Source organism: Peromyscus maniculatus, chromosome 10 (genome assembly GCF_049852395.1).
Source record: "Peromyscus maniculatus bairdii isolate BWxNUB_F1_BW_parent chromosome 10, HU_Pman_BW_mat_3.1, whole genome shotgun sequence".
In the NCBI taxonomy this organism is placed as follows: Eukaryota; Metazoa; Chordata; class Mammalia; order Rodentia; family Cricetidae; genus Peromyscus; species Peromyscus maniculatus.
Window position 1 is genome coordinate 86732153 of NC_134861.1, and position 15048 is coordinate 86747200.

The 15048-nt window shown below is 41.0% G+C and overlaps 1 protein-coding gene across 4 annotated transcripts; it reads left to right on the top strand.

Moving 5' to 3' along the window:
• The first annotated feature begins 97 nt into the window (after positions 1–97).
• Positions 98–13601, top strand: Thap6 (THAP domain containing 6). 4 transcript variants are annotated; one of them, XM_042257627.2, is made up of 5 exons: positions 98–237; positions 998–1100; positions 2482–2689; positions 4092–4214; positions 12349–13601. In XM_042257627.2, exons 2-5 carry the CDS (start codon positions 1021–1023, stop codon positions 12502–12504), a joined length of 567 nt encoding a protein of 188 aa, XP_042113561.1. In that variant the 5' UTR covers positions 98–237; positions 998–1020; the 3' UTR covers positions 12505–13601. The 4 variants fall into 4 exon arrangements, with proteins under 4 accessions (XP_042113561.1, XP_006993568.1, XP_076402732.1 ...); XM_006993506.4 differs by lacking the exon at positions 12349–13601 and adding an exon at positions 7494–9919; XM_076546617.1 differs by lacking the exon at positions 98–237 and adding an exon at positions 650–851.
• The last annotated feature ends 1447 nt before the right edge of the window (positions 13602–15048 follow it).

Here is a 15048-nt window from a genome sequence, read left to right on the forward strand (position 1 = left end):
GCCACGCCTCCGCGAAGCAGAGCCGGTCCACCACGCCTGCTGCTCCTCCTCCACCACCTCCTCCTCCTCTTCCTCCTCCTCCTCGCAGCTGCGGCGGCGGCGGCCACCACGGTCAAGATGGCGGCTGCTCACGTGATCCGGGGCAGCCAGACTTCCGGTTCCTGCCCGAAGCGGGCGGAAGCGGAGTGAGACGCTAAAGCCCGTCGTCGACGTTAGTCGCCGTCTTCGCTGCTAACGGTAATAACTCCCCCCCCACCCCGGTTGGCTGTTCCTCTCCCCGGCTCCCCGCCCCCGCATCGCTGCCTGCGCAGACCCCCGGGGCAAAGCGGACCGCGGCGGCGCCGGCTGGGCCCCCCACCCCGGTGCAGGCCGCCCTCGGCCGCCGGCGCCTGTGCGGAGAGGCCCCGCCCACGACCGGGCTCGCGGCCGCCTCCCAAAGGGGGCGGGGCTCGGCCCGGGGAGGGGGCGGCGCGGGTCGCTGCTCCCGCTGCCCGCTGCCCGCGTTCCATCCCGGTTTCCCAACGCCGAGCCCCAGGGACGGAAAGTGGAAAAGCAGTAGGCACGCCACGACGTGCCTCAGTGGAACTCACAGATGTACGGGGGGAACGGGGGGGTGGGGAGAAAAAGTCACTGCACTGAATGAGATCACAATGTGGAGGGACCATTGAAGGAGCATTGTGCGTACTGTGACCCTGGGGAAGGGGACGCTCGAGCTGAAAGTTGAATTGCAGACCGTGTGCCTGCAAGGAGGTTCGGTGCACAGACCTGTCTGTGCCAGGGGAACTCTGGTCCGTAAGAACACAGGAGGAATAATAACCAAGCCTACGGAAGTTGAAATCTCAGACCTCAAGGTGCATAACTAAATGTCCACTTGTAAAATACCGAAACTTTAGAATAATTTTACCAGCAAAACTTCAGATGTGTGTGGGGGGTGGGATGAGGGGGTTGCCTTTGGCTTTAGACCTAAAGTTACTAACGCATTTTCATTCTCTTACAGTTTGGTTATGAGTTGCTAAAATCATGGTGAAATGTTGCTCGGCCATTGGATGCGCTTCTCGCTGTTTGCCAAATTCCAAGTTAAAAGGACTGACATTTCATGTGTAAGACTTGGCTGGGCTCAAGGCAAATACTTTTACTGAAAATGAACGATTCTACCTAAGTCTGCAGTTTCAAGCCCTAGTTCCCAAGCCCTTTTACGGTAGCCGTGTTAAATTTGAACTGGCAGTTTGAACTGGCAGTGGTTCCTGTACGCCTTTATAATGTGCAAGTTTTAAGTGCTGAGGAATCAAAGACGAGATTAATGCCACCACCAAAAATAAAGTACACCCACACACAAATTGTCAAACTCGCCTTTGTTGATATTATTTGCATTTTAACTAGTAAGTTCACTTTTGTTTACATGTAGTTTACAGTCTAAATGAGGGATCTTTGTTAAAATGCACATCCCTTCTATTTAGAAATAGATGAGGTGTAAGTTGTTCAACTATGAATTACAAGTTCAGACCAAAGATTATTTAGCTGCATTGTAGATAAAGCATGAGGATTCTAATTTCATGTTTTGGCCATTCCTCTCACACCCATGGGAAGGGACTAATAGGATTTAATAAACGTGCTAAGCGTTTTGCAGCTTTTGTGTGAAGCACTTGTCTTTACTAGGGAAAGATCTAGTTACTTTGCTAGTTACTTTACGCATGGAAATAAAAAGATAGTATGTATACCCTACCTTATCCAAATATATACATATATATATATATTTGAACTAGCTTGGAAATTTTGAGAACTATGATTATTGACCTGCTTATCTCTCTAAATAGTTCTATCTTCAGAAGTCTAGACTCTGTAGCTGTTCTCTGCAGGCTTTCATAAAGCATTTGTAGACCTGCTGTATATTAGCTGCTCTACCAAGTAGTTTTCCGGTAGAACAGAAGTGAAAATGCAAGAGGCCCCCTTCGTTCAGGATAAATTCTGGATGTCACTTCAGAAAGGAAAAGGCCAGTGATTTGTAGATAGCGGGGAAAAAAACTTTCATTTCCGAACTTGCTACCAGTACTAAATATCCACTGAAACGTCTGTATGATATGATAAAATTTTAAATTGATAATTTTAAATAGAGGTCATATGTCTGAAGATTGGGTGGCAGAAATATCTGGATATTAAAACTGAGTTATGAGGCCAGCAGGATGTCTTAGAGGGTAAAGGTAGTTGTCACCAAGCCTAATGACTTAAGTTCAATACTGGGCCCCACATGATGGTAAGAGAGAACAAACTCCAGTAAATCACCCTCTCATCTGTACTGTGCACATTGTAGGATGCTTGTGTGCCTTTACACGCGCACTCACACACACACACACACACACACGCACATGCAAAAATAATTTTTTAATTAATTTGTTACATAAGCAGAAATTATGATTTCCTAAATATTTCAGTTCAAATACATATCAATAGTATTTAGTTTTAAATTTTTCTATTTTGTTTTAGATTCCCCACAGATGAAAACATCAAACGAAAATGGGTATTAGCAATGAAAAGACTGGATGTGAATGCTGCAGGCATTTGGGAACCTAAAAAAGGAGATGTGCTGTGTTCAAGGCACTTTAAGAAGACAGATTTTGACAGAAGTGCTCCAAATACCAAACTGAAACCAGGAGTCATCCCTTCCGTCTTTGAGTCCCCACATCACTCACAGGTTTGTTGATGAGCTTTGCTTGCTGTGAGCACTCGCTTCCTGTGACAGTTCTGAAGACTCTTCAGCACTCGTGGGTTGTCTGTTACTTCCTTCATCTCAAGTGCACTCTGTGAGTTTTCATAGACTGTAGCTTAGCTTCCGTGATGCTCAGCAGATGATGTGGCCAGCAGCCACTCTTAAACATTGGTACATGACTAGGGTTTAGGTAAGATGGAAAGAACTGTCTTCCCTTAGAGCCAGCGTCTTAAAAACGGAGAAGGTTGAACTGAGGTTTCAGATTGATAGTCCTTAAGAACTCATGAATGTGGTAGGGGCACGTGTTTTAATCCCAGCACTCGGGGTAGGGGCAGGGAGATATCTGAGTTCAAGGCCAGCCTGAGCTACAGAGGAAAGTTCCAGGACAGCCAGGGCTACACAAAGAAACACTTTCTCGAAAAATGAAAACCAAAAACCAAAAAACAGAAACTCAAGAGCAAACTGCCAGCCAGACCAAAGGATGGTTCCAGGTGAAACTACAGATATAAAATTTACATCTTAGATATGAACAAAAGTGGGGGGAAAAAACAAAAAGGGATAAGAGAAAAGGAAAGAGAGAGGAGGTTACAGAGAGAAAACAGAAGGGCTGAGTAGTAGACCTAGCTAATCCTGTTCTTTCTCAATGACGGTGCTGTGAGTTGGCCACTTGGCCCATAATATCTCTTAATAAAGCTGAGAATGCATTTTCTTCAAGAACTGTGGACCATTATTATTTCTTGTAACTTATTTATTCAGGTCTTCTGTCATCTTTTTCTCAGCTGGTAGCAAGTATCCTTGCTGTGGAATATTCCTTTACACTGTGTGAATATGTGTCCCTGTGATTGGTTTAATAAAGAAGCTGACTGGCCAATAGCTGAACAGAGTAAGGTTAGGGAGGAGAGCCAGACTAGGAGAATGCTGGGAGGAAGAAGGGCGGAGTCTGGAGTCAACGGCAAGATGCAGAAGGAGCAGGAGATGAAAGTGCCTTGCTAATAAAGGTACCGCCATTTGGCAGAGTGTAAATAAGGAATATGGGTTAACTGAAAATGTAAGAGCTAGTTAGTAACATGCCTGAGCTATTGGCTGAGCATTTGTAATTAATATTAAGCCTCTGGGTGATTATTTGGGAGCAGCTACAGGAATTTCTGCCTACATATCTTTCATTTTCCTCTCTTTTCATTTTTAGGGAAATTTTATGTATATAGTTGAACCCTACAGTTGCTTGGGGAGGGTGCTCTTTTAAAAAACTATACCGAATGAAATTTACCAACCCTTGGGCAGTTTCCATGAAAAGAAATATGGTATTTCACTACACAACGTTATGAAGGAATCAAATTGTAAGAATGGATACAGTATCTCAATGGTTTTAATTACCTGTTCCTAACAGGAAAAAAGAGAAAAACTTCATTGTAGGAAAAACTTTATTCTCAAAACCCTTCCCGTCACCAACCATGGTCACCAGCTTGTTGATGCCTCATGCATTGAAGAATTCCAATCTCAGTTCATTTTTGTAAGTAAAATTATTTGCTGAGTTAATTGTTTTAAGATGAATATGGTCTCTCCACTAGGATCAAGTATGTCAGAATCATAGCAAAAAACAGAATGTAGACTTGTCGGGGAGGAGGGTCTTTAATATATAATGTTTCCAAACAAGCTTGCTGCCCAGGATCATTGTAATTGGAATGTATATAAGAGCAATATAGAAGTAGTTACTCTTTTAGTTGCGAACTTAGTTTGAAGAATACTTTTTACAAGGGTGATTCTACCAATAAAACAGTTCTTCCCTTTAAGTACTATATTTCCTACATGGAAATATCTAATTTAAAAAATAGCTGTATCTTTAGGTCTCCTTGAAAAACAGTCACACACAATACAGAGTATTCAAGCTTGTATTTTCTTATTTGCAGACTGCTTGTTCATATAAATGCCAGGCATTGAACAGAAACTGTTTACTGCAGCAGCTTTGTAATAATTTTTAAAGTCGGGTACTATTCGTCTACTCACTTGGTTGTGTATCAGAGTTGTTTTGACTATTATAAATTCTTGGCTTTTTTATATGAATTTAAACTTACTTTGTAAAATTCTACATGTAGAAAACCATGCCGGGATTTCCACCAGTCTGCTCTTGCCTCTGGAGATAGCGCAGGGAGAACTGAGAGCCTAGGAGAGTAGGAAGTCTTTCGGCACTTGAGTGCCCCCGTTGATGGCCTGTAACCTCCCAGCACTGTCGTCGTCGTCTAGCATTCAGCACACAGATGTTTTGCTTTGTCAGATTTGACCTAGTATTTTCTGTGTTTGCTTGTCGATCTAAATGCTACATTTTGTTTGCTCCTAGATGATGGAAATAAAGGAAATATGATTTATGTTGATCTTGTATCTGACAAACTTGCTGAATTCAAATATTAATTGTAGCAGGGTTTGTTTTTTTAAGACCATCAGATTTTCCACACAGATCATCATGTTCTCTGGGCTAAGGACAGTTTTAATTCCTCCTTTCTCCTATAAATGTCTTCCGTTGCCTTTCCTTTCTTTACTGAACTGCTTGGCCTCCAGGGCTGTGATGAGAGTGTTGAGAGCCAGTACCCAGGCAATCCCCTATCCTAACGAGTTTTCTTTTTTAGGCTAATATGGTAAGTTATGTCAGCTGACTTCTCAAGTGCCTAACTAACCTTTTACTCCATAATGCATCGTTGTTTTCATGTATTTTGTTTACAACTTGGGAATTTTTTTGCTTAATCTTTCCTTGGATGTTCAAGAGGGATATTTAGTCTATAGGGTTCCCCTCCTCCCCTTCTGTAATGTTTCATTTGTCCAAATTTAAGATCAGAATAATTTTGACCTTCCAGAAAAGTGAGAAAATCTTGCCAACTTCTGGAAAAAGTTTTGTAGAATGATAAATTTTTGTATAAATATTAGATAGGCTTGTCTAGTGAAGTACTGTGGACGTTAGGGGTTTGTTGTTGTTGTTGTTGTTTGCTTGTTGAAGGAAACAATAGGAGCTTCTGTCTTCTGTCTTCCAAGGACTGTCCATTTCATCACAGCTACACCATATATTAGGGTAAGGTATTTAGTAATACCTCCTTCCTGACCCTTTTGTAGGCTCTGATGCTCCACTCTCCCTCCTGACATTTGTTTCTCTTTTCACATTGCTGGTTAACTATTTTCTTCATCTTGTCATAGAACTCAACTTCAGTTCATTTTTTATACTTCCCTAATTTCTGCTCATCTGTGATTATATTTTTTCTACTTATTTCAGTAAACTGTTCTTGCTTTTTCCTAGTAAGGTGAAAACTGCTGTTAAGATCTGTATCTTTCTAGTCTAGGCATTCAATGGTATTAATTTCTCCCTAAGTATTACATCCCACAATAAGTTGTGTTTTCATTGTCTTTCATATTTTCAGTTTCTGTTTCAATTTGTTCTTCAACCCATGGGTTATTTAGAAGTGTATTATTTGGGGTAGAGGAGATAGCCCAGTGTTTATAAGTGTGGGAATTCCATCTTCACAAGGCAGGCACAGTTCCCAAAGCAAGCTGGCTAGCAAGAGTAGCCATATTGGTGTGCTCAGGATTTGTTTGAGAATCCTTATCTCCATGACTAGAGGCCAGCAATAGAGGAGGAGTCTGGATAGTAACCTCAGGCTTCCACGTGCACACATGTAAAAATAGAGGACAAAAATGGCCTTCTTGGCTTCCCTGATGCTTTGCCTAATCTCTTCACTCCTGTATGCCAAGCTCTGCATGGTTTTCTCATTCTTGCACTGGGGCTTACAAGCTGAAGCCATTGCAGGCCTTACCTCTATTTCCTCTCCATCCATGAAGCTGCCTCTCTTGTGTAGTACCCATAGTCCTCAAATATTTTTTAGGTCTTTGTACCACACATTGGTTCATGTCTTTTACTTCATCTTGGCTAGACACACAAGTCCTCTTCAGTAATTTTAATATTAAATAACTTTACAGAATTAGTTTATAGTACCTTTCTATGTCAGTGTTATTTTCCTTGTTTTCAAATGAACATGAAAAAGTGTATTGCCTGTATACTTAAGCACAGCCAAAATAAACACTGATGGGAATTAAATTATCTTTTTTAAATTCTAAGACTGGAGTCCTCTCCATATCCCCAGCACTCAGCCTGAACAGCCACTCTAGTGGTCCTTTCCTGAACCTCTTATGAAGTAAAATATTCATCAAAATGAAGGAAAATTTACTATATCACACACCATCACTAAATCTTGGAGCTGGGGGTGTAGCTCAGTTCATAGAGTCCTTTCCTAACATTCTCAAAGCCCAAGATTTGAACCCCAGCACTGTAAAACTGGGCATCGGGGGATGCGTGCATTAGGCAGAGGTTGGAGAAAGTAATCCTCAGCTATATGGCAAGTTCAAGGCCAGCTTCGAATACATGAAACCTTGTGTAAAAGAATAAATAAAAATAACTCATTCGTTTGATAACGATAAACTGTCTATCAGCACCATACAAAGGAATGAAAGCTGTATAGGTTTGGCAAGTGCTGTGGCAGCCATTGCAGTTTCATCTGCCATGCTTATCATAGCAGGCAGGAACCCCCAGATGAGAGTGTTTCTCATCAGCAATGCTCCATGTTCCTGATATATGCTCAGCCTCAGAAAGAAGAGAGGCTTGGGCACCTAATACTGCTTCCGCTTCCTGTGTGCTTGAACTTCTGATGGTCTCCTTTAAGTTTCATAAATGAAGAAATAACTGAAACTTAGTGGTAAGCTTTTGTCTAACCACTTGTCTTTCTTATTTAAAAACCCACTGTTTATATTTTAGGAACATAGCTATAGTGTTATGGACAGTCCAAAGAAACTTAAGCATAAATTAGATCATGTAATCATCGAGCTAGAGAATACCAAGGAGAGTCTACGGAATGTTTTGGACCGAGAAAAACACTTTCAGATATCACTGAGGAAGACGATCAGGGAACTGAAGGACGAATGTCTGATCAGCCAGGAAACAGCCAGGAGACTGGATGCTTTCTGTTGGGGGTGTCGTCGTGAAAACACAGACTAAGACTGGATTTTGTGAAGATGTCTTATGTGTTCCATCTGCAGTTGACATTGATGATGCTCCTCAGTTGATCCTCACACACCATCACTAAGTCCTGTCATCACTGACAGCACTTCGGATACCTGGCAGCATCATGCATGATCCCTGCTAGCCAAAAACGCACTGAAGATGTGCAGACATATGTTGTGGTTATGCTTTTGTGTGACTGGTGACAATTATGTTTTTACAGTGCTGGGTCACTATTGTAAGATGGTTAGATCTCACAAAAGTAAGGAACTATATATCAAGTTGGCCACATTAGTTATAGCAATTGGAACATCAGAATTTTGTTTACAACACACATTCATCTTTCATCCAATCCAAGGTGCTTTAGTTATTGATCATACTAAAGAATACTTTTTTAATGCATTCTGTAGCACTGACCCTGAGAATAGCTCACGGAAAAGATTTATTGGCTTTTAAGTTAAGAGCCAATTAGAGACGACTCCTGACAGGATGTCAGTTTTTCGGTACAGTACTTCATTCCTCCTCACAGGGACTAGTCAGAATAGCTTCAAACACCAAAGACTGCAGGCGCAGAAGTTTGACTTCAGGTGAGCAGTTGGGACTCCACGAGAATGTGACTTTCCAGCTGTTTTCACTCAGCTCTCCATGCACAGGGCTGCTACCAGCAAAGCTTTGCAGTGCTGTTCTGTGGTTTTTAAGGTTATATTGCCGGCACTTTGAAAACTGTAAGACGTAAGGAAAGCTGTTTAAAATGGGCGGATCTTGCAGTGGAAATAGAAACAGAGACTCAATGACTGTCCAGTGGCAGTGATTACTCATAAATGAACATGCAAAAGAGCTGTTTAAAAACTTCTTACCCAATATACAAAAGAAGAGTCTTAGCTATTTACTGATGGAGCCCAATGCGAGAAATTTTGCTTCTCCCCTGATTTCTTCCAAAAAAGACTGAAATTAAGAATCATAAATACTGTAAGTTAGAATAAAAAGTATTAGCCAAAGTCCCACCCAAGTGGGACAATCACAGGTCTTCAAATGAACCTTCTTCAGAGCTCTGTGCATAGTCGTTAGACTGTGTTCAGCAATTGTTTCATTGTCTTAACATCACGTCCGGTTTTTATTTATTTGTTCACTGTAACTTTATTTGTTTCATATTAGTATCATAAGGATATGGTCAGTTGAAGATTTTTGTATTTAAGATATTGTATTTTCATGTAGGATTGTAAATCTTCCTGCTAAAATGGATTTTTCTCCACATTTGAAAGATAATTATTGTGCTAAGAGATTGAAATGACTGAAGTTCTTTGATTACCCTCAGATTTTTTTTTTAATTGTCTGCCTGTTATTTATTTGCCTTGTTTAATTTCTAAGTCCCAGTGGGTACTCTAACGAGAAGTGTGGGTGGAGTCTAAGCCCTCAGCCTGGTTGTGAGCATGTATGTGTAAGCTGGTGACTGGGCAGTGGAGAAGGAAAAGCATGGCAGTGACTCCAGACTTGCCCTGCCCTGGCTGCCTGCAGTAAAGCAAGCCTGGAAGACTCTCCAAAGGAAGCTTCCAGACTCCGCCCTGTTACAGCTGCACAGTCACCTTGGCTGCTTGTGTCATGGTGAACTCAGTCTTTGTCCTCTTTCACTGTGTCTAGTATCACTGAGACATTGGTAACTGGGTGAAATATCAGTAAGGATCAGGAGCTCTTTACTCTTGGAGAAATGGTTACCAGTAGAAATCAGACTTAAAATATAGGATCCCTACCACCTGCCACTTAAAACAAATGCCTAGACACATTTCCTACCTCAGTCCTCCACCCAGAGATTGCAGCCTAGTCTTCCAGGGAAGAACTGTGTCTAAAGACAAGCTAAATCATGAGCTATCCTGAAGGGCTCAGGCAGCCGAAGCTGACCGAAGAACTCTAGTTTCTAAACCTAGACTGGCCTCTGGACCCTGGAAGACACTTGATTTCCAAAGAAGGTATGAAGCCCTTGATGTGGCCTTTTCTCCATGTCAAGTTTAAATTTCTGAAAATGGACTTTGTTGCTGAAGGTACCTATAATTATACAAGTCTTTAATTTGAGAAAAGGTGAAAATGTATTCAATATATACTTAGTTTTAGTTTTTAAAAGTAAAATTCTGACAAATAATTGAGGAATGAAAGCTATTTATTTGAAAAATAAAAACTTTGTCTAGTAATGTGTTGTGGTTTTCTTATACCTTGATTAAATAAAACGGTCAGGGAAAGATTAAAAGCACATACATCCACAGGGGTCGTGCTTTCTTTGTCTTCATCAGCCCAGCTTTTAGCATAGTATGAACTGACCTGCTTTCGGCTAGCTTTTCAAACTGGCAGCTCTTCATGTTCCCCAGTGTGTGGGGAAGAGCAGTATTGCTGGGTTCGAACCCAGAAGACTGGCAGGCCTTGTGCACCCTAACTCAGAGTAAAGCATGCAAGGTAGAATGGTTTGTCTTTTACTTCAGGGGAATGTCCTGGTTCGCCCCAAATCACTGTGTCTCCTGAGTGTTACAGATTTTTGCCCCACCCTTTACAGCACATATATTTCATGGAAGCCTTGAAGAGAATTTACTAGGCACTTAGTTATAAAAGATTTCTTTTTAATTGTGTGTTTATGAGAAAGGGTGTGCACATGAGTGCAGGTGTCTGTAGAATCCAGAAGAGGATGTTAGCTGGAGTTAGAGACAGCTGTGAGCTGCCTAAGGTATGTGCTGGGCACCAAATCTAGGTCCTCTACAAGAGCAGTATGTGCTCTTACCAACTGAGCCATGTCCCTGCCCTTCTTTTAAAGACCTTTTAGAGGCATGTCTCACTGTGTAACCCATTCTGGCCCAGAACATGTGACCCTCCTGCCTCAGCATTCTGAGTACTAGGATCATAGGCATGCACTAGCATGTTACGTTTGTATTTGCTTATCTCATTGGATTAACCTCATCCATGTTTTCAATTATATAATTTTGTTTAGGATGTCTGTGCAGTATAGATCTCATTATAACAGAAGCAACAGTATCAGTAGCCTTGGGGCAAGACTGTATATTACTGCTTATTGCATATGAATATTTCTGATCCTTAATGGGGGTGGGAGAGCATGCACCAGCCAAATAGTTGCGTAGCACATAGCTGTGTTACTACCTCTAGCAAAGATCAAGTAGTCCATACTCCAGCTCTTCCCAGGGCTACTGCTTCATTCAGTTTGCCTTAATTTGCTGTGATCCTGCAGAACAGATCAAACTCTTCCAGGAGCCAGAGTGATGGATGAAATGGAAATAGGATGAGAGCCAAAGGGACTTACATGGAATACCTCCCTTTTTCCTGGGAATCTGAAATGTGGGACCGTGTTAGACAAAGTGTGCCTGTGTGACTCGCCTGCGATAGAACCTCAGATACTTGAATCCACTTCCCTGCTATGCACTCTTTCCTACATTACTGTCACGGTTTGATTCCACAGGGATTGTGGGTCATGCCTGACTACACCGGGGGAGGACTCTCGCAAGCTTCTGATTCCCTAAGTTCATGTCATGTATGTCTTCTCCTTGTTGATTTGGGGGTTTGTTTCTTTTCCTGGAATACCCGCAAGGACAACTATATGCTGAGTCCTGTGAATCTTTCTAGGGTTGCTCTTGGAGACTCCAACCCAGATGTTCCTTCAGAACTGTCTGTCACAGAGAATAAAGAAACTGGAGCTGAAGTGGTATAACAGACGATCCATAAAACTATCCACAGTCCTAAAATAATGTGCTCAATGCACCTGGCATTACTATTCAGCTGGTCTCTAATTTTTTATGTTTTTTGTCTGTAATGTCTTTAAAATGTTCTCCTCCCTATCCTTAAGTGTATAATCTTTCACGTCTTGAAATTCAACAAAGTAACTAGAAATCTGTCCAAACACCATGTCTTTGGATTGCTCTTTTCACACTCCCTCTCCTAGACAATTTCATTGGTTTAAGCCATTATTTCTTTTTGCATTTATTTATTTATTTATTGGGGGAGGGGTTATGTATGTGTATGGAAATACACATGCCACAGCATGCATGTAGAGACTTTTGAGAGTTAGGTGTTTTTTGTTGTTGTTTTGGTTTGGTTTGGTTTTTTTCCTTCCACGTATGTTCTAGAGACCAAACTCAGGCTGCCATGTATGATCACAAGCATTCTTACCCTCGGAGCCATAGCCCTTATTTCTTGATTACTACAAAAAGATTCTTTGGTTTTCCTTTGTTCTAATGATAACCAAAAGAGTCTTATCTAAACTTCATACATCAATTACAATAAATGCGAGTAGCCTAAAGCTGAGTGCTGTGGTGTGTGATATTTGATCACAGTATGTGAGATAACTCTGTTTTATCTCACCCACCTAAGGACCTTCTGATTGGTTTAATAAAGAGCTGAATGGCCAATAGCTAAACAGGAGAGGATAGGTGGGACTTTCAGAGAGAGACAGGAACTAGGGGGAGGAATCAGAGAGATGGAGATTTGCCAACGAGATGTGGAGCAAGTTGGAGATAAGGCAGAACATAGATTAAAATAAATGGGTTAATTTAAGTTTTAAGAGCTAGTTGGGAACAAGGCCATGCTCTCATAATTAATAGAAAGTCTCTGTGTCATTCTTCAGGAGCTGGTGGTCCAATTTCTGTCCTACTACATTTGGCGTCCAATATGCAAGCCTGTATATCCAAGCATAGTGCCTGTGAGCAGCTGGCACACCAGACAGAAAAGCCTGCCACCATGCAGGACCAGCAACTTCCCAGACAGAGCTGGGGTGGACTGATGCCTGTGGACTTTAAGTTTGGCTCTCATGGACCCAAGCGCGGCAGAGCCAGCCACCAGCACCATGTGCTAAGCAGAGTCGGAAAAGGAGCCTGCAAACACACAGAAAGGCTTTGCAACATTTTTGCAACAATTTTCTGAAGCCATTGGGTGCAGAAAGCCAAGTCTAAGAAAACCTCTGAACAGGGACAGTATGCTTTAAAATACCCTGAGGTGCTAAAGAAATGTGGGAGGCCAGCTCCCACCTTTTAAAGCATTCATATGAGGAGGAGAGAGGAATAAGGAATTTGTAGGTAGAAAGACAGTAGAGATGAGACGGACAGAAACACAGGATAGCTTCGGAAGGACTTGGATCAAAGTCTACTGGTCCCTTCTGTCTCTTCAAAAGGGATTTTTGTAACAATGCCAAGGGGTGGGGCAAAAGACCTCCCCCTTGTTAGATCAAAGCATACGACACAGCCAAGTACAGACCCTTCCACACACCTGGTAATCATGCACTTAGTCAAGCCATCCCCTTTTGCAGGCCTGCTGGGTAAAGCAAGCTCAGATCTTACTTGGAAACCTCTGTGGGCTCCCACAAAGAAATAAAAGAAAATGGGTAAAGATGATCATAGGAAAAAAAAAAAGAATTAGGTTGAAAATAATAAAGCAAAGTTTTTAAAGAGAGAGTAAAGTAATATAAAAAGAATAAGCCATCTAAGGATGGGAAACAAGACGTTTGGACACTATATAGTGCTCTATTAATATTCAATTTTTTAATGCTAATGAATGAAAAACAACAGCTACTGAGAGATACTGGATTGTGGGGGGGAAACTACTAAATTAAACCAGCCTACATATTTTAAGGTTGTCTTAACTTCAGAATGGAAGTCAGGAAATGTGTTGTGTTGAAGGAGAGATTATGCCTTTGTTTCCACAGAAAACAAAGTTATGGATTCCTTCAAAATTAATAGAGACCAGATTTGACTATGAGAGACCTGAAAATCTTGGCTATAAACTGTAGCTGGAGAGCTTCTCTCCAGGTCCCACCAAGCCCTGGCAGTCCCGTAGCCCACTTATAAAATAAACACACAGACTCTTATATTACTTATAAACCTGTATGGCTGTGGCAGGCTTCTCATTATCTACTTCCTCTATCTTAAATTAACCCATTTCTATTAGTCTATACTTTGCCACATGGCTCATGCCTTATCAGTACCTTACATCTCCCTTGTCATGGTGGTGGCTGGCAGCATCTCTCCGATTCAACCTTCCTGGTCCCAGAATTCTCTTGTCTGCTTGTCCCGCCTATACTTCCTGCCTGGCTACTGGCCAATCAGTGTTTTATTTATTAACCAATCAGAGCGACACACTTAACATACAGAACATCCCACAGCACTTCCCCTTTTCTTTTTTTCAAAAAGGAAGGATTTAACTTTCACATCGTAAAATTACAGATAACAAAACAATTATCAAGCAAGAATTACAATTATAATATCTAGTCTATTTATAATAACTAGTCTTTGTATTTGGCAAAATTAAAGAAGATATTCTATCTATCTTATATTTGTGAGTCTAAGGTTTCATATTTAACTTATCTTTTATCATAACTAAGGAAAATTGTAACTCTAGTCTTCAACTACATTGAAGACCTCAGAAGGATATAATATTACCTAAGAAATGGGAAAAGGATGCAAGCAACTTTCCAGAGTCTTGCGAGAGCAGACAGAAACAGCTGACAGCCTGGACAGTCACCTAATATTCCTTTGTAAAGTTGGAGCATTTGTCTTCAGCCCACAGGCCTAGAGTCACTTCTCTCTATGTCCTGTAGAATGTCTGGCAGTTTCCTCTGTGAAGCAGGAACCTGAATAACCATTTTGCCAAACAAAGTTTAGTGTTCACCTTTTCATGGGTCCTGCATGTCCAGTTGATTAAGCAGTCCAGGCAAGAACAGTTTCTTGCCCAAATGGCTATTTTTGTCAAGGCAAAGATAAACTCCATATAGAGTGTCTTCAAAGCCCACTCTCCTCTCTGAAGTAAATTGATGCTGCCAGGAACAGATATGTCTCAATATCCAGAAAGTCTAAATTTTTAAAACATTTTAAATGCCATATTCTGTAGGTCTTTGAAGTGTTTGAAGATTACCTACCTAATTGAATTATATCTATGTATACCTAGAAAACAACATGACTATAAGTTTGACTATCATGAAAGACTAATTATTAATCTGTATTTCTTAATTATCCATTACAATTTAAATGAGTTACTTAAACATAATACCTCAAACAAGAATAGAAATATATATACAGTGTAACAAAATTAACTTTAAATTTGTATCAATAAACTAAAATCTATTCCAATGTAAAACTTTTCAAACAAGTTGTTGCTCTTTAAAATAGGTTCAGCAATTTACCCTTTTATCCTATCATATCTATATCATGTCCCCTTTTCTTTTTTAGAAAGAGATTGAATTTATAATCAACGTGTTTTAAATAAAAATATTGGTTTTTCTCTGTCCCACACCAGAGGGCTCTTCTGATTTGGGACACAAGAATCTCTTAACCTT

Excerpts from the sequence above, each read along its gene's own strand:
- Thap6 (XM_006993506.4), top strand. The coding sequence starts at position 1,021 with ATGGTGAAATGTTGCTCGGCCATTGGATGCGCTTCTCGCTGTTTGCCA. Across the intron at positions 1,101-2,481 it reads AAAGGACTGACATTTCATGT|ATTCCCCACAGATGAAAACA; the intron begins GTAAGACTTGGC and ends ATTTTGTTTTAG. Across the intron at positions 2,690-4,091 it reads AGTCCCCACATCACTCACAG|GAAAAAAGAGAAAAACTTCA; the intron begins GTTTGTTGATGA and ends TGTTCCTAACAG.